At 34.3% G+C, this 25,443-nt stretch overlaps 1 protein-coding gene across 2 annotated transcripts; it reads left to right on the forward strand.

Moving 5' to 3' along the window:
* The first annotated feature begins 3,368 nt into the window (after positions 1-3,368).
* LOC108224134 (uncharacterized) lies at positions 3,369-25,301 on the forward strand. 2 transcript variants are annotated; one of them, XM_017398703.2, is made up of 17 exons: positions 3,369-3,698; positions 8,895-9,085; positions 9,199-9,303; positions 9,767-9,867; positions 10,776-10,854; positions 11,849-11,860; positions 11,945-12,010; positions 12,811-12,879; positions 13,152-13,208; positions 14,096-14,173; positions 15,913-16,010; positions 16,085-16,130; positions 21,197-21,324; positions 21,405-21,510; positions 23,000-23,062; positions 24,289-24,354; positions 24,904-25,301. In XM_017398703.2, the coding sequence occupies exons 1-17, from the start codon at positions 3,500-3,502 to the stop codon at positions 25,111-25,113; spliced, it is 1,674 nt and encodes a 557-aa protein (XP_017254192.1). In that variant the 5' UTR covers positions 3,369-3,499; the 3' UTR covers positions 25,114-25,301. The 2 variants fall into 2 exon arrangements, with proteins under 2 accessions (XP_017254192.1, XP_017254193.1); XM_017398704.2 differs by lacking the exon at positions 21,405-21,510.
* Positions 25,302-25,443: the final 142 nt, after the last annotated feature.

Consider the following 25,443-nt stretch of genomic DNA (forward strand, 5'->3'; position numbering starts at 1 on the left):
ACCTTCTGATCTCCCTTTAAGGTTGTCTCTTCCTAACACTGGTAGTTGCATTCACAATCATCCCTCAAGATTGATGACTTTCAGAGATGATCAAGGCATTAAGAGATTTTTCAGATTGAAGGATCATGCTAGAAATGCAGATGTAGACATCTTGAGGGCTATGCAGAAAAGCTCAATTACAAGATCACAGAAGAGGCCAAATTCATTGAAGATCTAGAGAGGGAGATAAACAAGAAACTGACCAAACAAAAGAAAAGGAAACCATGAACATCTGCTCAGTCTAGAGGAGCAAAAATCCAATCATTGTAAAACTCTTATCTTTCAGTAATTAAAATTTCCTTCTCAATGCAAAGATATCTGTTTTCACCCTTATGTGTTTTGTAATCATCAAGCACCTCAAATTTATATCTGAAATTTCTACAGATATAAATAGGGGGAGAATGTTAGGAATATGTGATGCTTGATGATACAAAATGTTTATGTTCTTACTTAGAATAAATTTGCATGTAGCTGATCAATTGATAGCATGCTAAGGCAGTATTGATTGATCATATAAACCCATCAACGGATGATGAGGTACTGTAACAAAGCTGGAGTATCTTAGCAATTGATGTAATGTTATGAATACTTCTAGATTAGCAGTTGATCTATCAATGGATGTTTAGATAAGGTGACATAATTGTAAATATGTGAAGTCATGTAATCTATCCAAGTGAAGTGAAGATCGATCGCTATTTTTGAAGTATCAATGGCTAATTTAAAGGGAGCTTATCAATCGCTGCATCAACACCATCAATCGATAATTCAAGGAAAACTGTCAATCGCTCATTCTGAGCAACTTATCAATTGATAGTTCAAGAACATTATCAATTGATAATATTAGCAATTGACAATCAGCAATTGACAGCTACAAGTCAAGTAAAAGACAAAGAGCACATGGGTTGATGTGACAGATGCTGCACCAGCTTTGGAAGCTAAACCAAAAGCAGTTTAGTCAAATATTGAGAACCTCGAAGCCTACCATTTCTGGTAAAGCAACAAGAATTTCAAGCTGCCAAATGCAGTATCAAGTCCAAGAAATTCTATATTTGTATTAGCTAGAAATTGAGTAGGAAAATACTTTTACAGACTAGTTTTGTTTGTAGTAGTATATATTCACTTTGTAATTTACATTTCAAAATATCCAAACACCAAGAACTGAAGAGCAAAGCACTAGAGAAAGTTAGCAAGAAATTGTAAGCTTTTGCTCTTCATTCTTCTGTAAGCAGCCAAGTATTTTTTACTTGGAAGGTTCTTAATATAAAAATCTCTCAGGTGGATCAAACAATCCACCTGAAATTTTTAAGATCCTTGTTCTTTAAATTTCTGTTTTAGTTTACATGTTCTCTTGTAGTTTGAATATAATCTGTTGTGCAAGAATTTATTGAAAATTTTGTAGATTGTATTCAACCCCCCTTCTACAATCTAACTTATTGTTTGCATTGTCTAAACAACAGAATCGGGTTTTCTGGATCACCTGCAGAAAATAAGTGAATTCTATAATACCTGAGTTTTGAGGAATCTCAGCCCTTGCATAAGGTGTCCCAAAGTCCACGAACAGCGGTTCTCATTCCCGAAACTCTGGATTTTCCTGCCTTCCCTCATGTCTCTTCATGAGCAATCTGCTTTTCAAAAGTTCCAATCCTATATATATATAGTCTTGTGTACCTGTGGGTTGCCCCCAAGTCGATGTCCCTCGGGGATCGGGGTTGCCCTGTCTGGTATTATTTCGGGGGCTACGACCCTGGTTGTTATGTCTTCTTCTTTTAGGTAGGATCATCATCCTTATCATTATCATTAGAGGAGTCGTTGTCCATAACATATGTATCATACTCATTCGTCCAACGAGGATTGTCTTTATTGAGTTCACTCCCTTCTGTGGTATGTGGCCCAGTACTTCGCCCTTAATTGAAGAGGAGTTGAGTCACGATGACAGTCGAGTAATGAAATTTCGGCAAAGGTGATTGTTTCCAAGATGTTGGTTAGAGGGGGGAAACTGCCAAAGAATTATATCGGTGTACCTTTTTTTAAAAAAAGTCATAGAATAGTGGTCATAAATTTGAAAAGTGATATTCTTCTACAAATATTAGAAATTAATATATTTTATCATTTTCGCAAAAAGTTTATATGTTAAGAAAATGTTCAAACTGATAGCTCCAAATCCCGGTCGGGTCCTTCCACTGTCGTGAGTGGTTGTTCCGAGGTGTAGATGCTGGAAGGGCACCTACAAAATAACACTGGAGGGGGGTTTGAACCCCGCGGCGCCTCCGGCGTTTGAATAAGCGTAGGCTTCGGAAGAGGTAAGACGGGAAATAAAGCTATCTATGTGTGCGGATGGTGTGTGTGTGTGATGGCTGCTGTAGATGGTATGGTTGCTACAGTGTTTAAGCTTTTTAGTGAGTGCAAGTATGTGTGTAAAATGAGAGAGTAAAGAAGATCCTTAAATCTCTCATTTATAGGCCAAAGATTAGGATTTAAGTATGCGTATCTTGAATCCCGTTTATACACTTGTAGGGGTTGGATTCCCTACACGTGTCTAGGTGTCAGCTGAGGAATAATGTTTTCGAATGTTCTGAGACTTGTCTTTACCATCCCAGTAGTTGACCGTTATGTGCTATCCTTACCACATGGGGTGTCAGTCTGTTACCTGTGTAGCAAGTATCGGTTTGGACTTATATGACTTTGTCGGGTGGGATTTAGGAGAATCCGAGTTCTTCTCTAGACTTAGACTCTCTGGCAAGACTGGTGTGTCCCCAACCCAGCTTGACTGCCTTGACGGGGTTGTAGAACCCTTCCCGAGTTGGGCATGCTCCCCGAATCGCACCTTATGTGGTGGTCCGAATTATACCCCCTATCATAAACGGTACCATAAGTTTTTTTTCCCATGATAAATGAGTATCATAAGTTAGGTACTCAAAATCTTCAATTTTTTCCCATATATAACATAATATACGCATGTCTAATTAAATATACGTGGACAAGAGGTCTCATAATTAATATGAAATATTGCTATATTTATTTTTTTTTTAAAAACACTTAGGTCGTGTTTGGAAGTTAGCGGTTTGGGGGAAAATTAGAGGTTTTGGGTGATTTAGAGGTTTGACCATCTCAATCCACTAATGATAATGTTTGGTAGTTAGCGGATTAAAATAGAGGTTTGTGTTCAAAAAGCTAATTTTCAAAAAACTATTTTGAGTTAGAGAATTTGGTATGTGTCATAAAAAGTTAATGAAACAGCTATTTACCAAACAATTTTACATGAAACCGCTAATTTAATCAGCTAGTCAAAATATTTGTTTCAATCGAAAACATGTGTTTCAATCTACATGATATTTATGATGTTTAGAAAATAGACGCAGAGAGCAGAAAACTCCACGCAAACACACAGTGGGGGGTTTATAGGGGAAAACGAAAGGAGGAAACACTAGGAGGAGGTGGTGTCTGAGTCGACACTAAAAACATGTCAATCCGACGAGGCGTTGGCGGTTTGGCCAAAAGACTAGAGACTTGTTACCCATTCTTAAATTCTTACCTCCGCCCCACCACCGCCGTGACGACCACCACGACCACTCATCTCCCCGGTGAACACAGCATTTCACCTACATATTTCGACGATTCTCGGTCTGCATTTTCATGGATTTTTTTGGCTGCCCCATCAGGTACACCTATCTGCCACTTGTATTTTATCTCTAGAACTGTTGCCCCGTCTATCACAATTTCAATCAATAATGTCTCGAACACTCGAGAAAGTTACATAGTTTAGCGTTTATATTTTCTTAAAGACAATTGTTATGTAGTGTGTTAGACGCCGACAAAAGAAAGCTCTGCGTTTTATGTGTTATGTGTAGTGTAGAGTTTTAATGTGGTATCTGGCACCATATTTTCAGGATGTGATATTTAGGACATTTTAACTCGAGATTATGATATTTAGGCCCTTTTCTCTGTTGTAATTATCTGTGGCTATATGATTGTTTGTTTTCGGGATTACAATCGCTAGACACTTATTTTGGTCATTCACTTGATACAAATACATCTGTTTTATCCCTCACTGCTAATCTGATTCATTCTGTTAACTTGATTTTAATTTTGTATCACAATTACCTAAAATTAATGTTTTCCATCCAAAAGGGGTTAGGTTCTAACCGGGGTTTATATCAGAGTGGCCACTCATTGCATTCAAATGTCTCGCATGACTCACCTTTCTAAAAGGAGACTCGTTTAAACCACTTAAATCATTATACATTATTATATTAAAATTTTCAAAATTAATATATAATATGATAGAATGGAGGTCACGACACTTGTACGATACCTATTTGATCAATAAAATATGAAAACAACGAATAATTTAAAGCCCAGTGCATTAATTTTTTCACTTTATTCATAATTATTTTTGAGAAATTGAAAGAATTGAGTTATATGGTGAATTAAGTGGTTTGAACGAGTTTTCGTTCAGAACGGTGAGTTAAGTGAGACATTTGAGTACAATGAGTGGCCACTATATAAACCCTGTTTCCAACCAGGCCCTTAGTGGACATCACGTAGCGCTGTGTGGAAATGATGACTTCCACTGTTGACTACCAATTAGGGCTGCCTTAAACTTTTTGGGAGCCTTGTGCTAATTATAAAAATGAGCCATTTTTTTGAATTGAACATAAATTTGAATAAAGTACTAATAATTTGAATATTTTATATTTATTAAATATCATAGGGGCTAAGTTTAAAAGAAGTTGATTATTGATTAAAGTTGATTATAAGTGATAATTAAGTTGGGATTTACATGTTATTAAAAGACTTATGAGTTATTTAAGGGTTTGGATAATTTTACTTAGAATGTTTGGTAATTTAAAGAAGTAGAGTGTTATTAGAAAATAAGATAGAATAGAAGTAAAAGTTTTAAAGAAATAAGCTAGCTTTCTCAACTTTCTACTCTACTTCTCTCTCCGGAACTTCGTAAAAAGTGCTTCTACTTCTTTATTTCAGAGGGTCAAGAGATGCAAAAGCCCACGTTTTATTATGAGAGAAGTCCTTTCTTTTCTTTACCCAAACATGCACATAATTTCAATACATACTCAATGCTCAGCTTAACACCACTTCTTATTTTAAATAGTGCTATCCTTTCAACTCTATATTAGAGGCAAAATCATTGATCAAGTCTTCATATTTTACTTTCTTTAATCTCCTTCTCAATTGCTATTAACGCCAATCCTTTGAGTCTATCTTGTTGCATTGAAGAATGCAAATAAGATTTTAATAGCTTTAGTTTTGAGAAACTTCTTTCAGCAGAGAGGCGACATGCAACAGTAACTAAAATATTTAGCAAATTCCTATATGCAATTGTTATACTGAAAAACAATCCAAATCCTTAAAAATATCTAAAGACCTATATCTCCCTACCATATCTCTTAGCAAAACGTCACCAAGCAATTTCAGTTTAATACACAATTCAGTCCCATCAGTATCAGATTGCCCATTATGTTTAAGTGCATTTTCTAATTTAATGCAAGAAGTTTTTAAACTCATATCATTTAAGGACTGAACTTATTAGAAGTGAACAAGAATCCAAAAATATTTTCATATTCTTTATATTGCTTGAATCTCATGTCAAAAGAGTTAATGGTTTGATCAACAATGTAATAAAAATAATTAACTCTAAGTTATTCCTCCCCGGATATTGGAGCAACATGATGTACTTGTATTTTCATCAAAATGTTTTTTCTTCAAATTTCCCGCTGCTCGGAGCTGGGTAGAACTTAGATCAATATCCATTTCATTTGCAAGCTTTTTAGCGCTATCTAAAGCATCATGAAATCCCAGCGAGTAGATGACAGTGATTAACGGTTAATCCTAATTGCTTAACACTATCAATACGATGACACTCCCAACGAGTAGATGACAGTGATTTAGCAGTCAATCCATTAACATTATCTTTTCAAATTTGCCATCTTTTAGTTCAGCATGCAAAAATTGAATTGAGTATATACATTGTATTATGCCAAAGAAATCTCTAGCTTTTAACATATGTATTAGCCATATCACATAATGCCAAGTTTAAACTTTGTAACACCACTGAGTACAAAAAGCTCAACAGTTTGATTCTTTGGAAATCTAAGACGCAACTCATACCAAGTAGCCATGTTTTTAACATAATATACTTGTCTCATGTTCTTTAAGCCAAGCATGGACCCAACCCAAAAAACCTTCATGTTTTATTGACCTCTACCAATCCCTTTTTAAGTACTTTACAACAAAAACAAAAAATTCTATCGAGCTCTTTAGAATAAACAAGTCGATCTCTATTCAAAATTTTCTTCAATTTAATAAAACTCTATATGAATGGCTGTGAGTCCTTTAGAAAATTTGTCTTTAGGATCCTAGCAAGGCAACCATCTCTTTTGGTACCCTCTTTCACTAACAAATCTATCATTTTAGAACCAAGACCATCCCAAGTTGTTGGATCAAATATATTAGGAAGATAATAAGACAAGTTTGTTTCTATTTGACACATTCATTTTCAAAGTATCATCACAATTTCAATATCATTATTATTGGCTATTGGCATTTCACTGATACTATAGCTAATGTGGTATCATTCTCAATAGATACTTTGTCAACATTATCATCCTCAACAACCACGTCACTAACATTGACAATCTCTACATTATCAAAATCAATTTCAGCACTCATATTTATATTTTGATTTTCTATCAGAATATTAGATTTTCTTATAATAAACTTATGTGGTGCTCCTCTCTGAGATTCAATCACCGCTACTGTTTTTTTTTCCTTCTCATAGGTTTGTCAGGTCCAGAGTCATACTTTCTTATTTTAGGAGGCAGATTGCAAAATAGTTTACACTAAACAAATAGCTAGGTATAAAGAACAAGATACTACTTAATCTGCCAAATGGAACATAAGAACCTGTCAAAATGAAAATATGAGTACTCCAGATTCTCCAAGCTCACATACAAATCCTATATTTCTGTCCAATAAAACAAATTAAATAAATAATAATAAGCATACAGTTAATATAAGTATACTAATTAAAAAGCAAACAACAAAAATTATATAATCCAATAATCATTATAATTCTATTTTTTTTTTTGGAACATAGTCAGGTGCATAATTTGTTACAGAACTTTATACCCAAACTTTTCTTATAGATTAATAAGATGTGGAAACGAAATATTAGAATATACAAACAAGTCAGTAAGCAATTTAGGTGGTAGAACATAACTCCATGTAACACAACTCACTCATATACTAATATTTAATTTCTCTAAAAAATCAGAATAAAATATGATGAGAGGTTTAATTAACCTGTGATGTGTTAATATTGGGCATACCATTATCACAGACTCGGAGTTCTTAGCTTTTTGCAATTCGGAGCTTGAAACTTGATTCCCTTGAAATGATAGAATCAATAATGCTATATAAACTTCCTGATCAGACAAAAACTTGAAATATTCAAATTAAGGTTAATGCTCTGAAAAGAGTAAGTTTGTGATCAAAGAATTTATATGTAGAGGATAATTTTTTACCGTTGATGATGTATTAATTATGGGGTTGGGTAATTCATGAATTAAGATTAATTGATGCAAAAGCTGTAAAGATATACATATGGGTACAAATGAATGATTTAATATATTAGATGGAAGGCGTGATATCCGAAAACCCATCAGAGAATTTTTTGAGTAGGTTCTGAAGCATGTGTTATTTTCATGGCAAATAAAAATATACATATTATCATATACATGGGCCAATATATTTTTGGGGCCTTATAATTTTGAGACCCTCTGTGGTTGGGATCGTTATAGATGGGTCTGCTACCAATCCACCACCACTACTCTAGATTACCATTATAGTTTACATATGTTGTAGTGCTTGTTGCATAAGTTCTATCCATATCCATGGGGCTTGAGAAGAGAACAATTTAAGATGCTATTTCTATAATGAATTAAACTATCAGTTACAATTAGCCCATCTATTTGAAGAACCCTAGTTATTTACATATTTTGCATGTATTGTATCTGTATATGTAGAAAGTCAAGAATGAGCCATTCAAAGGCTAAATAAGCTCCAACAGAGCCCGATTAACACTTTCAAGTCCAAGGCACACGGCTTAAAGTGGTGAAATATATGTACTCTAATGTTTAATACGTAATTTATTAATTGAGTGAAGGGAATCAAATTATCAGTCAGTGATAAGAGGGATATATTTGAGCCAAGTAAATGGCCAAATTGATATTTAACCCTTTATTTTATTTTCTCAAAGGATTTTAATCCTATAAAGTTTGATTTCAATAATCTTTTTGATTCATCTCTATGAGATTATAATACCATCCCACAAGGTATTATAAGTCCATGGAAATGAATTAGAAAGATGATCAAAATATAGATTCATGGGATTATAGTTCCTTTTATTTAAAATAAATAAGGTAATAATATAATACCTTAAAACAAACATAGCCTATGATTTATGGATTATGTTGAATAAGTGTTTCTTCAACCTTGGCAGTATATATGTTAAACAACTGCTGTTCTTGTATCAGGTTTAGGTGAAATATAAAAAATATATGTTTCAGGAGTTACATTTATATATGCAATAACTAGTCATGTAAACAAGTGAATTATCCTTTTTAACTATTGAAGGTTAGCCCACCACATGGATTATTATATCGTTCTTACTTGTCCAATTACTATTTCTACCTGAGGTTTGGTAAAATATATTAGATTATCAGTACAATTGCAGATATCAAAGTAAATTCTACAGAGAGGAAATGAAAGAACTAAGAATGCTGTGGTTAATTAAATTTGGAAATGAATATGATGATTCAATATTGTTGTTTCTGCAGTACTGTTTCTTGGGGTGAATTCAACCACGGTCTTGGCAGAAGATGTTTCAGTTGGCTTGAAAAGTGAAGATGAGATAAGTAGTGAGACTATAAGCGGCTTACGCAAAATTGAGGATGGGTCTGTGGTCTCAAATATACATACATCCAAGTGGAGAGTTTTTACTGATACGGGAAGAGATCGATTTATGCAGGCAACAACCTTTTTTGCCCCTTCAATTATATTTTCATTTACTTTAATATGACATTTCATTTTATTTTATTTTTTGTGCATGTATAATACTCACCCCTGTTGTCTTCTTTCCAGGGAAAAATGGAGGATGCAGAGCGTTTATTTCAAGCTGCTATACAAGAAGCTAAAGAAGGTTTTGGAGAAAGAGACCCCCATGTTGCGTCGGCATGCAACAATCTGGTAGGTCCCCCTTCCCCTAGTACACATCTTTGTGCAGTGTAATAAAGCTTGTTTTTGGCTGGATGCAAGTTCTCTTTATGTTCAGTAAATTTACTGGACTAGAATTCTATTCATAATGTAGGTAACAACATGCCGAACAGCAATGACTAACAAAACCATTATATACACACAGTCTCTTTCGCATGGATACCTATACAATGTTTTCTTGTATGTGCACAATTTGTCTGCAGTCTGATGTATTTTGAATTTTGGATTATCAGTCTTCTCTTATAGTGTACGTATGAACTATGAAAATATTACACTGAATTGAAAGTTTAGAGTATACAGTTCTGGCCTGCTTAACCACAATTGTGAGTTCTATTTTTAGTTTTTTTTTATGTAATGTATCATGGATTTACATTACTCTTGTTGCTATCTTCTGAAGCTACTTGCTAATTATAACATTTGTTATCTTTTGTTGCAGGCTGAGCTGTACAGAGTGCAAAAGGTATTCGATAAAGCGGAACCCTTATATTTGGAAGCTGTAAAAGTACTTGAAGAATCATTGGGACTCGAAGACATACGGTACAATTTTGTGTAGTCATTTAAGAAAAGATATAAACTCTTGGGGGCACTACATATACTTACGGAACTAAATGGCAAACTACAAAGTTTTATAGTATGTTTATCAGTTGATTAACATCATATATGTCTGGATGCATTTTATGATGTATGCAATAATTTGAATGTTCTGAGCCATATAATGGTTTCAGATGTGCGGTCTTCTTTCAGCTAGATTCTGTAATGATTGTTTTCTTGATAAACCTCTGACCCTTTAATTGTTGTGATATATTATTGTGTTTCATCCTAGAGCCATATAGTCTTGCTATCAGCCAGTCCGACCATATATTACTAATTGAATTAAGTCCTTGAGAATTTGAAAAAAATGAAGATATGATATCAAAGCTATTAACTTACATTATTTACTACCAATTTGTGTATTTAATATAATTTGGATGCTAATTAGATGCTGGTTAATCTCAAATTTATAATCGATTAACAATTATGGTGTACTAGTACTGATAGTGATGCACATATCCATAGTTGATATGTACAGTGGATGTAGATCTACCACACACACTGGTAGATATTTCTTTAGTTGGTACCACAGAGAGTAGGCACATTATAGCAGTACAAACCTGAAAGATGTGGTTAAATATAACTCAGTCCATATAAGACTTCTGTATATCGCTTAAAACACTTGCACACATAGGGTTTCTGCATGTGGACCTCATATTTCCATATTTGCAGATGCCTGATATAAGAAGTTGAGCAGGGAATACACCCTAGCTTCTGTATATGTTGTTGGTCATTTATATCTCGACGATGCATAACTATGCTTAAACTATAAGCACTGCATAAATTATCTATCATCAGTAGTGGTTTTTTTTTTCCTACCTGCTGTATATATGACTTGCATTCATTTCTCTTAGTGTTGGGGCTGCGCTTCACAATCTTGGTCAATTTTATCTTGTACAACAGAAATTGGACAAAGCTTGTGTTTCTTATGAGGTACATATGTGAATGTCTTTTTTTTTTTGTTGCTAATTTAGATATGTGAATGTCATTGTCAGTGTACATATGCAATGATCCTGCATTAGGGTTCATTTTGTCTTTTTCGGAAATGTCGTTCAGCTACCGAGCATTCATAAGAATGGAGTGTAAAGTAAAGGAACACTCGTGAGTTCCCCAATTTTATCTAGGATAAGTACATTTTGTTCTTTTTCCCTAAATTAGACTTCAGAACCAAAATAGCATCCTAGTATAATGTTATCTTTGTACAAATTATGTATCTGATTTAATTAAGTGTAGTAGTTCATTACAACACACCAACGTAATGACGTATTATATAACATGACTACATAAAACAGTGCAGTACACACTCCCAACGTATTATTACATTACTACGTAAAAGAATGCATGTAGGTGTAGACTAGGTTTCCATGTTATGCCGTAGCAGTTACTGATAATGTCAATTTACTATGATATTTCATTACTACAGGAAAATATGTTTATACTACTTTTGTTTTTTGATTTTTGAGTAACTATAATTATAGGACCAGGATGTCTATGCATGTAAAAACTCCCACTGGTAATAGTTTTTAAAGGAAACAGAATATCTGGTACACAACGTGCAAAATCAATAGTTCAGGTACACGAAGGGTATAAAATGTAAACTTCAGGTACACAGTATGTATTTCTCTCTTAACTGTTAAGAAAAATATATAAAACCACTTCTAGCATGCTTTCCTGGTCATCCTTCTTTCGGGGTTATGAAAGTGAACATATTTTACTTGCTTTTCCTCCCTTTGTCCCATGAAATGACTCGGGTGCACAAATTGGATTGAAAATTCGTTCAACGTGTCTGACCTTTTTTTTAAAACTTATGCTATCCTTCCGCCACATGTTTTTATGCAAAAAGCTTTCAAGGACTTCAATGCTAAATTTCCTTGATCCAGTGAAGGAACTGATTTTTTCTTTCTCTGTTACCTGGTTCTTTTGACAGCGTGCTTTAAAGGTATGAACTGATCTCTATGTTGGTTTTTTTCTTCATCTTATTGTCAACATTTTAGTTAGACATCTAATCTTGCTATTTATGTAGATAAAGAGGCGTGTTCTCGGGGAGGGGCACACTGACTATGCAGATACAATGTATCATCTGGGAACCGTAAGTGTAACCATATCTTCGTTAAACCTTTTGTTTAGGGTGATAGCCAAAATTACCTGTTTTGTAAGAGATAACAAGAACATCCATTTTTAAAATTTCGGCAAAAACACCAACTAGATATGCATTTGCCTTTAGGGTATATAAGAAGCATCATGCATTAGAGTGTTGTAGTGGTTAATATATATAACATTCTGGATATGTTATTATTTCTTTGTTTGATAAAAAACTGTAGTCAGGTTTGCAATTAATGTCCTTTTCATGAACCCTTGTTTGCTTCGAAATTTATATATGAAAGGGTGAAAACAACAAAGTAGCATTGCACCTTATTGTGCTTGCATGTCCTGTCTATGTCTGTCATAATCTGTGTGTGTTTCTTATTGTTGTCATTTAGTGCTTAACAAAAAATCCCTGCTCAGAGCTCTATAAATTAAAGGATTCAACTGGATTAAAGAAGGCAACAGTAAAATAAAATAAAATTTGTAAGCTCAATTTTAAAGAAACGTTCACAATATTTCAGACAATCCTTTTCTTTGCGCACTCTCTTAACATACACTGCCTACACACGCATATTGTCTGACTTGTCAATTCACCAAATTCCTTTTGCTGTAACTGACTTCCTTTACTGAATGTGACTTTCCTTGTGCCAGTGCTTCTTTTTTGATATGTTAATAATGTTATCAGCGAGGTGGATTCCTTGCATACCCATAATTGAATTGCTCCTGTTCCAATGCGTTCCTTTCAGGTGTCCTGTATTATTTTATGATACATTAAATGACAATCTAGGCATGTCTCGGTTACAGGTGCTGCATCTCCTTGGAAAAGGAAAGGATTCTGAAGCCCTTATTCAAGATTCGATTAGAATACTTGAGGTAAACCAAGTTTCTGTTTCATACCAAAATACTAATTTAAGAAACCTTGGGTCCAGTAGAAGAAATTAAGAAGAAAATCATCAGGAGCCACAAGTAAAAAACGGAATATAATATCTGTCTATCAGTTTGTTGAAACCAATCTCCTTACAGTGTAAGATCAGACAGAATTATGTGGCTTCAAGCCCAATAAAGCAATTATTCATTAGCTTAGAGTCATAATATATTTATAAAGCAACTATCTCCAAACAAATAGTTTCTTCTTCTGTATGCAGGATAATGGACAAGGAGAATCTGTAATATGCATCAGGAGGTTGCGGTATCTTGCTCAGGTCCCCTTCCACACATATAGGTTATTAAGATGTGAAATTGTTCTGAGAGCATTTAATTCTCTCTGACTTTAAAGATCACTATAATTCTTAAGTCCAGGTTCTTGCTCTTGCAAGTGCTTGTTAAAATCCTAGAATTTCCTGGACTCTGTTCAGATTTCAACAGTAGTGTCTGTGATCCCTAATGAATAATAAATGCATACAGCATGATAAACTGGCTCTACTGAAATATATTGGTGGATTTGAGAGGCCAAAACTGGATTAAGCAATGACATTCTCCGACTTCAAATGCTGTATTAATTGTTTTCAGCATTACCTGTTTTCATTAGTACATAGAAAACTATAAAATTAAGCATCCCATGTATGGTACAGCCTGGATAAATTGAATGTTGTTCTCGTTTACCTCTTTCTGTATGCATTATATATAGTTTAATGTTTATGCTGTTTGTAAACCCTTTTATCCTTTTACATAACAATAAATTTGTTTGTTTGATTTTTTAATGAGGAAGAATATACGCATATGTTGACATCAAATTTCTGCTCGTAAAATTTAGCAGAAAAAGGTTAAAGGGCCCACTCACCCTCAATGACGAGTACGATCCTCTTCCCCACATGTTGCGACAACTTAACCTGTAAATTTGAACAGAGAAGTCAATAAGTGGAGTTGTACAAATACTTGAACACAATAATGTCAAGAGGATTCACTTCAGGCCCATTTTAGATCATATACTTAAACTGATTAAGTCTGTTCCAGAACATGTATTAACATTCACTTACTTTAATGATGATATAATTGCCAACGCCTTGTCCTTTACTGTTTGCCTTTTTTATATGTGCTTTACTCCAACTATAGATCCTTTTCTGGGGGTCTTTAACTTTCATTTTTTTAGATATATATCAAGTCCAGTCGAGCTGAAGCTGCGATGAATATACAAAGAAAGATACTGCAGAAGATGGAATTAACCAAGGTTGAATCTCCTCTACCTTCTCTATTTCTCTTGATATTTCATTCAAGTGAGATTATGTGCACTCAATGACTCAATCTTTTATGAATAGAAGTACATTCTGACCTGTGCCTATTAAAATGATCCTACATTTAAACTCGGTTCAATTCGTTTTCTCTTGGGATAACTTTCGGACTTTTTGCAGTTCTGTAGTAGATAAGCTTAAAAGATACATAATTTACTTGACCAGACACTGTTATCTTGTAAAGGATAAAACATCTATGTTCGAGCCAAATGTGATAATGTCACTTTATTCAAAATTAGGTGCACTACATAGAATACAAGTGCTGGTCCCTATAGAACAAAACAGTGGGTCATCAATCTTTTAAATGTATAACTTTATCTGGACCTGAAATTGATAGTGCTGAATATATGATACTAGTATTCGTCTATCTTGTACCCATTAAAATATTACTGATGTCATCATTAGCTAGACAAGTAGATATCCCATAAAAAATTAAGGTGTGTGGTCATAAATCCTTTTCCCCTTTGAATTCCTTAAAGGACATATGCCAAAGGAATACAGACGTTTGTTTTGAATCATTGCTCAAAGGGTCCTTAGCTTTAGCTGAGGTTAATAGTCTTTAAGTAATTTCAGATGGGACTTTGATTATCCAGCTTATATTAGATAATGATTGTTTTCTTTGGTATCAGCGTATACACAGCTGGATTTAGTTCTGAAATTCTTCCCATCATTCTTAAAGTGTTAAGTGTTATTCACAGGTTTTAAGGCTCACAGGTTTTTCTATATATTTACTGGTCCATACAAATTACGAAATTTGGCCTGAGGTACACACCTCATGCTACAAGAAAGAAGCAAGCCTAGGTCTACAGAGCGGTCATTGCCTATATGGATGTCACAAGCTATAGCTTCTTTTTACTTACCAACTTCATTTTCCACTGCACTGTCTTTCTGGCATCATAGCTGATTGAATATAATGTATACTAAGGTCTGGCCACTTGTTGAGAATGGAATGGGGGTGGAAATGGAATGAAATTTTTTAATAAATTTAATGGAGAAAGAAGAATGTACTCGAAATAGTGAATGAACATGAGGTAGTCTAAACTTTTCATGATGAAAATTGTTGGGAAACGGTGAATAAATGGAATGGAGCATTCATTCCAAAACATGTGGGTTAAAATTCAAGTTCAAATAGTTTGGAATGGAATGGAAGGAGGAATAAAAATTATTATCTTTTTCCCCAAATTCTTTCAAAATGTACAACTTTTATTCCATTCCATCCAAGTAAACACAACCTAACTAAACCACCGTATTCAAGTCATAGTCATGTATTGAGTAGCTTGAATTCACCCTTTAGTTTCTGGCTATCTTTTGTTGCTTTTGATCAATATTCAATGGGTTAGCCAGTTTATTCTTATTTCAATTTTGTCTGGTTAAGTTGAATGAGAAGACGCTGCAAGCAATATCTAACAATACTTTGTATACTCCAATTATTCTAGAATCTAGAGTTCATCTTAGTGATCACTTAAAGTACTGAAACTATTTTTGGTAAACTCTTTTCCAAGATTAGAGTTGCCATTTGCTTAATTTTTTATTTTTTTTGTTTGTTAAAAATGTAGTACAATTTTGGCGGTCTTGCCACATGTCGGTTGTATACATAACAGTGTCAAATGTCCTCTCTTCCCCTTTCCTTCCTGTAATTAGTTTGTCTCTATATGTATGTCATCAATTTTTGCCACAGGGGTGGAATTCCTTGGAAACTGTGATTGCTGCTGAAGGACTTGCCTTGACCCTCCAGTCAGTTGGGAGCTCCAGGGAAGCACAAGAGCTTTTTGAAAGGTGAATTTATTTTGCAAGTAACTTCTGAGTCGTGTTTTTTGAACTGAATGAATTCTGTTAATAAACTGTACCAGATGTCTTCATGCCCGCAAAATGTTACTTTCTAAAGACCATATTCAGGTATGTCTTTCCGATACTCCATTAATGGTTGTAGTGGTCATATTATTATTGTTGTTTATATACACGCATGTAGTTATCTCTGTTACATACTCAATTAGTGATTGATACCTGCATAAATATTATATATTTAAAGGGCATATTGAAACTGATAACCTGGAATTCCTAAGCACTGTATGAATGGCCAGACAAGTCTTTATGGCATCCAGTACTAGTAAAACATGATATCTTGAAATATGCATCACTTTACATATGTTAACTTGCAGTACTAGAAATTGCAACATGAAATTCATCGAAGTTTGGGTGTATGAGTTCTACTAATTTCAATCTGATTGTTGAATACATATATCCAATTTTATGATTTGCAGCTTCTTTAAAAGCCAGTCTGAATCTATTGTCTTGCTAAGGCCAGAACGCTGATATTCAATTAACTAGTAGAAAACTGGCTTTGTGATAGGAATGGCTGAAGACAGTTATTACTAAGTAGTTAGAGTAGTGTTTGCACTAGTAGTGGTTCAGAACTAGTATAATTAGCATTACTGTTTCGAATTTTTAGAATGTTTTAACAAATATGAGTATGGAATTTGTTTTTATCAAACTTTCTCTGTATGTTTTCTATCTTATTTCTCTCTGTATAACTGATATCTCCTTGTTTTCTCTCAAGCTACTCTTCTGTTCATTCTCTATCACTAATCTCGGCTTATCTCAACTAAATCTCTTTAATACCTCAAATACTTACAATTCTGCGAAGTCAGTCCATAGTTCCTGACAAATTTAGTATCAGACACTATTTTTTTAATCAATTACTGCTTCAATCATTTTGTGGACATTAAAGTGAGCTCAGCCAGCTAAGTACTGAGAAACGAATTCGAAGAGTTATGGATCACGCACTCCAGGTGTTTGTTTTTTGGACTCTACCAGTTGTATCTGTTGTCTGTTGAAGTTTTATAGTTGTTTACTATCATTTCACATAGATTTAGTAGATTTGATTGATATTACTTAAAAATCACAAAAATATTGGATCTCTAGAGTATATATATACTCCTTTATCTTTCGAATTGAATTGCTGGTTGTGTTTTTATACTTTATACTGCTGAATTTATTGTAAATTCTCAATTAAGTAATGAAGTGTAGAGAACTGGAAGAGTTGAATAACTGTGAGTTTTAGTTTGTTTAATTGTAAAGATGTGTCAACAAATTCTTGCACTCAGAGAAAGAACTAGCACTAAGCTCCAGAAACTGGAAGAGATGGACTTAGTATGTACAACAGTTTCACTTAATCAATAAAGTGAAATCACAACCTCAGGAAGAAGGATTTGTGAATCCTTTTGGGTGGACGACTACATTATTTGGAACACTATAGTCCCACATCGAGTAGCGGAGACTCAGTATATGATCTCAAGTAACAATAATTAGTGCACCATAAAATCGCATGATCTTTTGGATACGTATGGTGGGCTTGTAGATTACCCCAAGTTGCATTGGGCAAGTATACTTCTGTCTATTTACACCTAGGTAGTCACGTATGGTATTCAGAGCCTATTCTAGGTTGTTACGTGTGGTATACAAACCGACTCTCGGAAGCTGGTAAGCCGACTCCAGGTTGTTACGTGTGGTATACAAACCGACTCCCGGAAGCTAGTGGCATTACTCCATTCAGAGCCGACAACCTATGATATTCAGAGCCGACTCCAGGTTGTTACGTATGCTATACAAACCCACTCTTGGAAGATGGTGGCATTACTCCATTCAGAGCCGACAACCTATGGTATTCAGAGCTGACTCCAGGTTGTTATGTATGGTATACAAACCGACTCTGGCATTACTCAATTCAGAGCCGACAACCTATGGTATTTAGAGCCGACTCCAGGTTGTTACATATGGTATACAAACCGACTCTCGGAAGCTGGTGGCATTACCCCATTCGGAGCCGACTCCAGGTTGTCACGTATGTTATTCGGCAGATGGTGGCATTACCCCTTTTAGAGCCAACTTCAGGTATGTTATTCGGCAGCTGGTGGCATTATCCCATTTAGAGCCAACTCCAGGTTGTTAGCAGTATTTCATGGTAGAGGTATAGATTCAGTTCACTTATGGTACTTTCGTGTGTAAACTGTAGAATGGAAAATGTAGCACCTCAGTCCTCAGTCCCACACCGAGCAAAATGACATTTTAATTCAGTATATAAGCACAAGTAATATTACTTAGTACACTTACAAGTCATGATTATCAAGGCTTTTGTGGTTTGTGGTGGGCTTGTGGATTACCCAAGTTGTTACATTTGGGCAAGTATATTTCAGATTATTTTAGATATGGAATTCTGGACTTTACCCAATTTTCCTGAAAGACTCAAGAATTGTGAATTACCCAAGTTGTTACATTTTGGCAAATATATTTCGTGTTATTTTAGATATGGAATTCTGGGCTTTACCCAATTTGCCTGACTTTACCCAATTTGTCTAGAAAGCCTGGGAATTGACCTAGGTTGTCGCATTATTAAATCAAACTGAGAAGCTTATGGTAGAGTTTGCAAATTTGGGCAATGTTTGGGTTGTCACATTATTAAATCAACCTGAGAAGCTTATGGTACGGTTTGCAAATAGGGCAATGTTTGGGCTGTCGCATTATTACATCAACATCAACTTGAGAAACTTATGACAGGGTTGCATGTATGGCAATGTTTGGTCAGGTTTGCTGTAGCAGATGATGATTTTAGACAATTTAAACTCTAAACAGGTTGAAAACCTGACCTAAAATTATCTTTTTTTGTAATATATTAGAAATATATAATAGTAACTTTACGAGATGATATGTGAATGAAAATTATATATATAATTACACGCATATATATGTCATGTAAATTTTTATATTATAGATGATGTAATATAATGTATTCTATATATGAAATTTCCGGGTCAGGTTCGGGTATTTTGTTTCAACACGAAACTACTTTATATTTTCGGTTAAAGTTTTACCCACCATGAACCCGACCCGAAACTCAACCACTCAACCAAAATTCATCTTGTGCGAGTTCGTGTCTGGTTTCTACTTGTGTTAAATTTTGCCACCCGTACCTATGGAGGCAGTCGAAGGGTAAATTGCCTTCCCTTTTTGTTGAGTGTCATATGTGGACTATAAAAGGATATTAAGGAGGTTTGATGTTGTTGGATCCTACTTTAGTTGAGCAAGCTTTTGGAAAAGCCAAGTACTATACAGAGACGACGAGACTCATAAAGAGTACAACAAAGAATTCAAAATATATAACAGGGATAAGGTTCTGAAGAAAATTTACTGGTCGTCTATTGAGGAATGTTAGAAAAAAAGAATCATATCCATATTTATAGAAGAACCATGTGAAATTCAGATGACAAGCAGTCTGGATCGCCTCACTTGGGCTATGAACTGAAGAGAAGTAGAAGTGCCAAAAGCATGGTTGAGCCACAACTGCCATTTAAAACTGGTCAAAAGGTGTTATATCAAGATCTTAGTACATGCCATTTAGAGTGACCCCAAACAGCACGACAACTACCCCGATATGGGAGATGGCAAGAAAACCTACTTAATTTTAGTGGATGAAGTACTACAGTTTCTTGGACAAGTCTTGCTTCCAAAATGAAGTGTGGATTAGTAGATTTTATTTCTATGAAAGTAATGTTGACAAATGGTCACCTTCTTATTAGTAAGTATGAATGTTCTGACTTCAAATGGAAGGCAGCATGTCAAGAATTTAAGACTACAGTCAAGACATTACCAATGGGTAGTTATGACATGGTGGCTGATACTGGTTGATTGGATGGGACATTAGGACCTTTCACCTTTGATTTATGTGAACTCCTACTCCAGTTTCGTCCCAGGGTCATTGAATAACTATATTTGGAAAAAAACTCAACAAATAACCATATTGGAAAATTCGCAGGTGAAGAAACCAATATTACAACAATTAAGTTTAGCACCCTCCTTTGAAATTTGATTACGAAGATATGTGAAGTAGGGGACATCTACTTAGATTAAAAGATATAGGACTTGTGCTAAATGCTTGAGCAAACGAATTATCTATGGCATCCCTCTCAACATGAGGACATGGTGGACTTGACGAGGTTGGAGATGTTAGGCATGGCTGAAGGCAATTAGTACTTATAGTTAGAGTGGGTGGTAATTTAGGGTTATCAAGGTCTGTTCACTAGTAGTGGTTTAGAATTATATAAATAGCGTTAGTACTTTGTAATCTCAGTATATTTAAACAATTATCAGAAAATAGTATTTCTCTTCCACCAAACTTTCTCTCGTTTTCTATCGTAATTCTCTCTATAACTGATTTCTTCATGAATATTCTTTCTAAGGGTACTGTTCATTCTTTATCACCAATCTTTACTTGTCTCATTTAAATCTCTGTAATTCTTGCTAATGTACTGCATTCGAAAAAATACCTAAAATACTTTCAATTTTACAAATTCAGTCTTCCTGGCACTTTGCTACTAGAAGGTGAAGGACGACAATGATAAAATATATAAATTCCAAAGACATTTCATTTAGTCGATATATAGACAGCTAGCTAATATAGTTCTTACATCTATCATTTTGCTCCAGTCTCTGTTAGAGCATAGTAATTCTATCGATATGCTAGCTGATTAGCTACTGCTGCCTCCCACTATTACTGTTTCATTTACAATTCAACTTTTAAATGTGACCACTATTTGGGGACAACTATTTATGGACTTAAAAGCCCTTAAAAAGAACATCGTAAACCACATTGTAATATTAAAATCTTTGTCTTACATGTTTTAGTATTCATTAGCATTTCCTAGAAAACGATCCCTACTAGTCTTTCAAGTTATTTTTGCACAATATTTGTATGAGTCGAGTTGTTGATAAGTATTAGAAGTTCAATGTGTTCAACTGTTAACTATCCGAGCAAGATGGCTAACATATCATTTTGACTAAGCATGTCATTCACACACACACACACACTGATGTCTAATAAATCACATTGCATGTGTGTCTTCTATTTTTCACCATGCATAAGGAGAATTTGTGAACTAGCGAAGCTTGATGTCCTGATAAAATGGCAGATTGCTGGGAACTTGCTTCACATAGCCAGAGTTGTAATGCATAATTCCAGCCAACTAAAGAAGACATGCAGTTCGGAAGCTATCACTGAGTTTAATAAGGCAAAAGATCTTTTACATGAATCAGTAAGGTATAGTTATTTAATAATTTTACTTGTCTTGTATAGTTTGAATTTAAAGACCTTAGCTGGATTAATATATATATAAATAGGATATCACTGTGTGCTTTGGATAAATTGATGGAAGAAAAAAAGAAGAAATTAAAAGGCATATCAAGAGAAACTATTAGGAATGGGCATGCAGCTCTGATTATACTGGTTAGTTTCGTCCAACCAATTTATCTTATTAAAGATGTTAGTTTTGATACTTGTATCTTGAGTCATGTTGAGGTTATATTTAAAGTTAGTTTAGCAGTTGGTACTCTAGTATTTGGTTGTCCTTACTATAAAACTTTCCGAAGTTCTGCATCTTCCAATCACATCTTTAAGTGTCTACCATATATTACATTAGAATATTATAAACCAACTTTTTGTTTCTTGTGTGTATGTCCAGAATCTCGATTTTAGAAGGTAGTCTTTTGAGTCGCACAGTATGAAGTTGGTAGCATCGTCAGGTAGAAATATAGGGGGCCATCCTTATGCTTGTTCAGCTACATTAACTGAATATAATTCCTTATTATCATAATCCAAGATTTGGACACTGTATAACGTAAATATAATCAAAGTAACTCTTTGGTCTATTACCCTGCTTTAATGATACAAGTTAGTAGGTTTGTGACGAGCCAGGTCTATGTTCAGATGAAAAGACTGGTTGTCATCACGAGATTGGAATAAAGCTGCAACTATTATTTTGTTGAAATGCAAGCTTAGAGAAGTATACTGAGAAAATGAGCTTAAATGACGATTTAACAACCCTTGAATCCTTGATCTCTTTTGCTAAATATGTGCCTTATTGTCTTTTAACTAAAACCATGTTTTAAGTTGTTTAGTATGTTCTTCGAGTGGAGTCCCTTCAAGCAATAACGAACTTTACTTCTAAGAAAAACTAAAATATACCCTACAAGTATCTCCTTCATGTGCTTTGTTATGTTGATTGTAGCAAATTGTATAATAGCCATGTTTCGTAGTTACATGGTCCTCTTTTGGTTGTTTGACCTGATTAGAATCTTTATACCTTCTAATCCTGCATCACCTTACAGTATCGCACGTGTTGCTAAAAATGCCCGTTTGAGACCAAGCCCATACTTCACAAGTGTGCATATCAGATGATCAGTCAGTAATTGTAACAAATTGATACTATAGAAATATACACTTCTACGTAGGTAAACTGATTCTATACAAATATACTCTTCTAAGTAGGTTAGGTAACTGTCGCCGCTATTTGCATGAATAGGGTTGACAAACATGCTGTCTTGGTCACTATTCTGATCTAGATACTGTAATTAGGTGGCAAGCCACTTTTATTGCTCTTTACATGAATATGGTACAGAAATATGTTGTCATTGTTCACTATTCTGCACACTGTAATATATTTGTTGGAGATGTCTTGCTCATTTATCATTGAAATCTTATGGTGGATTTGACTAGTACAGAAACTTTAACTGAATTCAGTGTGAAGTATTTAATATACATTTACATATTTAAGCTATGCTGAAAGTATGTTACATCTTATAATGTCAAGTTATATGTTAGGATGAGAACGGTGCATTGATATGCTGAAAGTTGGTTAATGTGTCTCTTTATCAGTCATAGAAAGTTAATATATCTGTTTTCATATAATGAGTTTGGTAATTGAATTTGTCTGCAGTTGCAATCATATAACACCCTCGGAACATTGGAAATCTCTAAGATGGGGATATCTGGACATGAAGTGAGTAACAGTGCTGTAACTTTCACTTCAATGTGGAGTTACCTAATTATGTTTGACAGAGTTGATATCATTATTTGCAGTGTCTTTTCCTCCTTAGTCCTTATGATAAATTGCTGTGCTTAATCATTAAATGCTACCAAGTTATTTTCTTTAAGACTTGCAATGAGTTTAGTTTTCCCCGGTTTATATAGTGAGGACTTCTCTCGTTTCCTAATTTGCTTGCGGTAGGTATTTTTAATATTTCTGATACGGTAGTTGTTTTAGTGTAATGATGCCATATGCTATTTGCTTGCTGTACTTGTGCTTTTATTATTCGATCACAACTGATAAGTTGCTGTATAATTACAGTTTCTATCCTTGCAACTTGAAGTTTTATCCTTCTCAGACTGCTCTTTGTACATCTCCTGTTAGCGCATGAGAATATCAGTTTCTGCTTCTGTTGGTACATACTAGGACAAGTTAATATTAACAGAATTTGGTAAATAGAACTCGATTCTAAGGACATAGGACCCACACACAATTAACAAAGAGCATACAAGAATTTGAATGATTGTTTTCTAACATATAGTGGATTTGACTTTGTCGGCCTGTTCACATTAAAATATCTGGTGTTGATGTTGGTATCATAATTCTTTTCACTCAAAGTTTAAATAGCGTCACCGTGCACATTCCTGTAATTCATATCTCAAAGAAAGTCCTGTCAACCTATTGTAGTTGGTACCTTGCACCTTTGTGTTCACTTCTCCTCTCACAGTAGTTAGATGATACCAATTAAATATTTCTCAAATTCAGCAACTGAATCGTATGCCTCGCTCAACCTGAACTATACTTGTTGTTTCGATACTTCTTTTATCTGGAGCCAAATTAAAGTCATTCCACCAACATCAAGTAATTTTGGCCTGAAGACAACTAAAGGGATTGACAAACTTAGCATTGAATTGTATGCATTTGTAAGTCTCTTTTTGTGATGAGGAACTGGATATTATGTAAATGTCATTCAGATTCTAGTGGCAGAAGTCTCCTTGCTGTTTTGCAAAGACATTAAGTATATTGTTTTTATAAACTAAAGAAATATGATTCCTGCATCCTATGGTTAACAATAAAAAATTTTGAGGACGAAAAGTAACTTGTATTTTCTGGGACTCTGTTAAGTAATTAATTTGTTTAGTGACTTATTTATATATTAACTTTATACTTTTTTTTTTGTTATGTCCTTATGATAATAGCGGAACTATGGACTGGTTCTTGCTGCTAAGAAATCTTTTGATCAGTGCATCTCTGCGTTCAAGGAGGTACGTATAAGCAATCTATTTTATGTTGTGCTTTCACTTGTAAATATGGTGTTTTGAAGAATTACAGACACAAGAATGTCATTGCAGTAAACTGTAATATGTGGTAAATTGGTAATTTGAATGTCATTGGAGTTCTATTTGTACTATTAGTATTTTAGTGAAAATATTTCAATGTGAAATAATATATAGGATTCAGAATACAAACTGATTTTTGCCTGTCTATGATGTCCATATCCTACAAGTTTGGTGCACTTGTTGCTGAATTTATAAATATAAAAGTTTGTAGAGGGTCATATATAATAATTATATTTCTCAAGGTGTTTGGCTTGATCAGCATATCTATCATTATGTTAATTTGTGTTTATAAATTATTCTAGCCTTAGGATCCATACATTTTATAGTTATAAAAATGAGTCATATGTAAAAGTTAGATAAAATATCTATTATGAGATTAATATACTTTACAAGAATCCTGGCCTCGAGCATGAGAAAGTAGTTGAAGGTTGTATCTGTGTTAGGTTGAACTTTCAGGAATTCTTGTTTTTGCAGTATGGAACCTGGAGAGAATTGTCCAACTCTAGTGAAGCGAAGGCAGAATATCTTTCCTGTTTGAAGCATCTTTCTGCTCTACTATCTGAACACGAAAAGGATATGAGACTGTCTACAAGAACTACTTTGCAAGAACTCGAAGATGAAATTAAGATTGTTGAAGGTGAGCTTCAATTTGACAAACGAAAAACCGGTAGTTGGGGTAATTGACTGACATAAAGTAAACTCCATGTCTCACCCCATTCGTTCTGTAGATTTTCTTCATCTCTAGTTTAACATGTCTATGGTTTCCTAGTGGACGCAATAATGCCTGCATGTTTTGAGTTTGGTTTTACTGTATTTATAATCTTATTGAATTATCCTTCTTAATAAGACACTTGCTCTATTTTCTTTTTAAATCCGATGAATGAACTGATGAGAACCAGAATTTGTATAACACAACTCTATTTATCATTCTCTTCAGGGTGTATACATTGGCCCCTTGACTGTGAAAATAAATGTCAAAATGTCAACACTGGGAAAATATTGACAAATCATTTT

Source organism: Daucus carota, chromosome 5 (genome assembly GCF_001625215.2).
Source record: "Daucus carota subsp. sativus chromosome 5, DH1 v3.0, whole genome shotgun sequence".
NCBI classification, from domain to species: domain Eukaryota; kingdom Viridiplantae; phylum Streptophyta; class Magnoliopsida; order Apiales; family Apiaceae; genus Daucus; species Daucus carota.

What these genes read in the sequence shown, in the direction of transcription:
- LOC108224134 (XM_017398703.2), top strand. Translation starts at nt 3,500, where the DNA reads ATGTCAATCCGACGAGGCGTTGGCGGTTTGGCCAAAAGACTAGAGACT. An exon ending in CTTTTACATGAATCAGTAAG is followed by an intron (nt 21,325 to 21,404) that starts GTATAGTTATTT and finishes ATATATAAATAG; the next exon opens with GATATCACTGTGTGCTTTGG. An exon ending in TGGGGATATCTGGACATGAA is followed by an intron (nt 23,063 to 24,288) that starts GTGAGTAACAGT and finishes TTATGATAATAG; the next exon opens with CGGAACTATGGACTGGTTCT.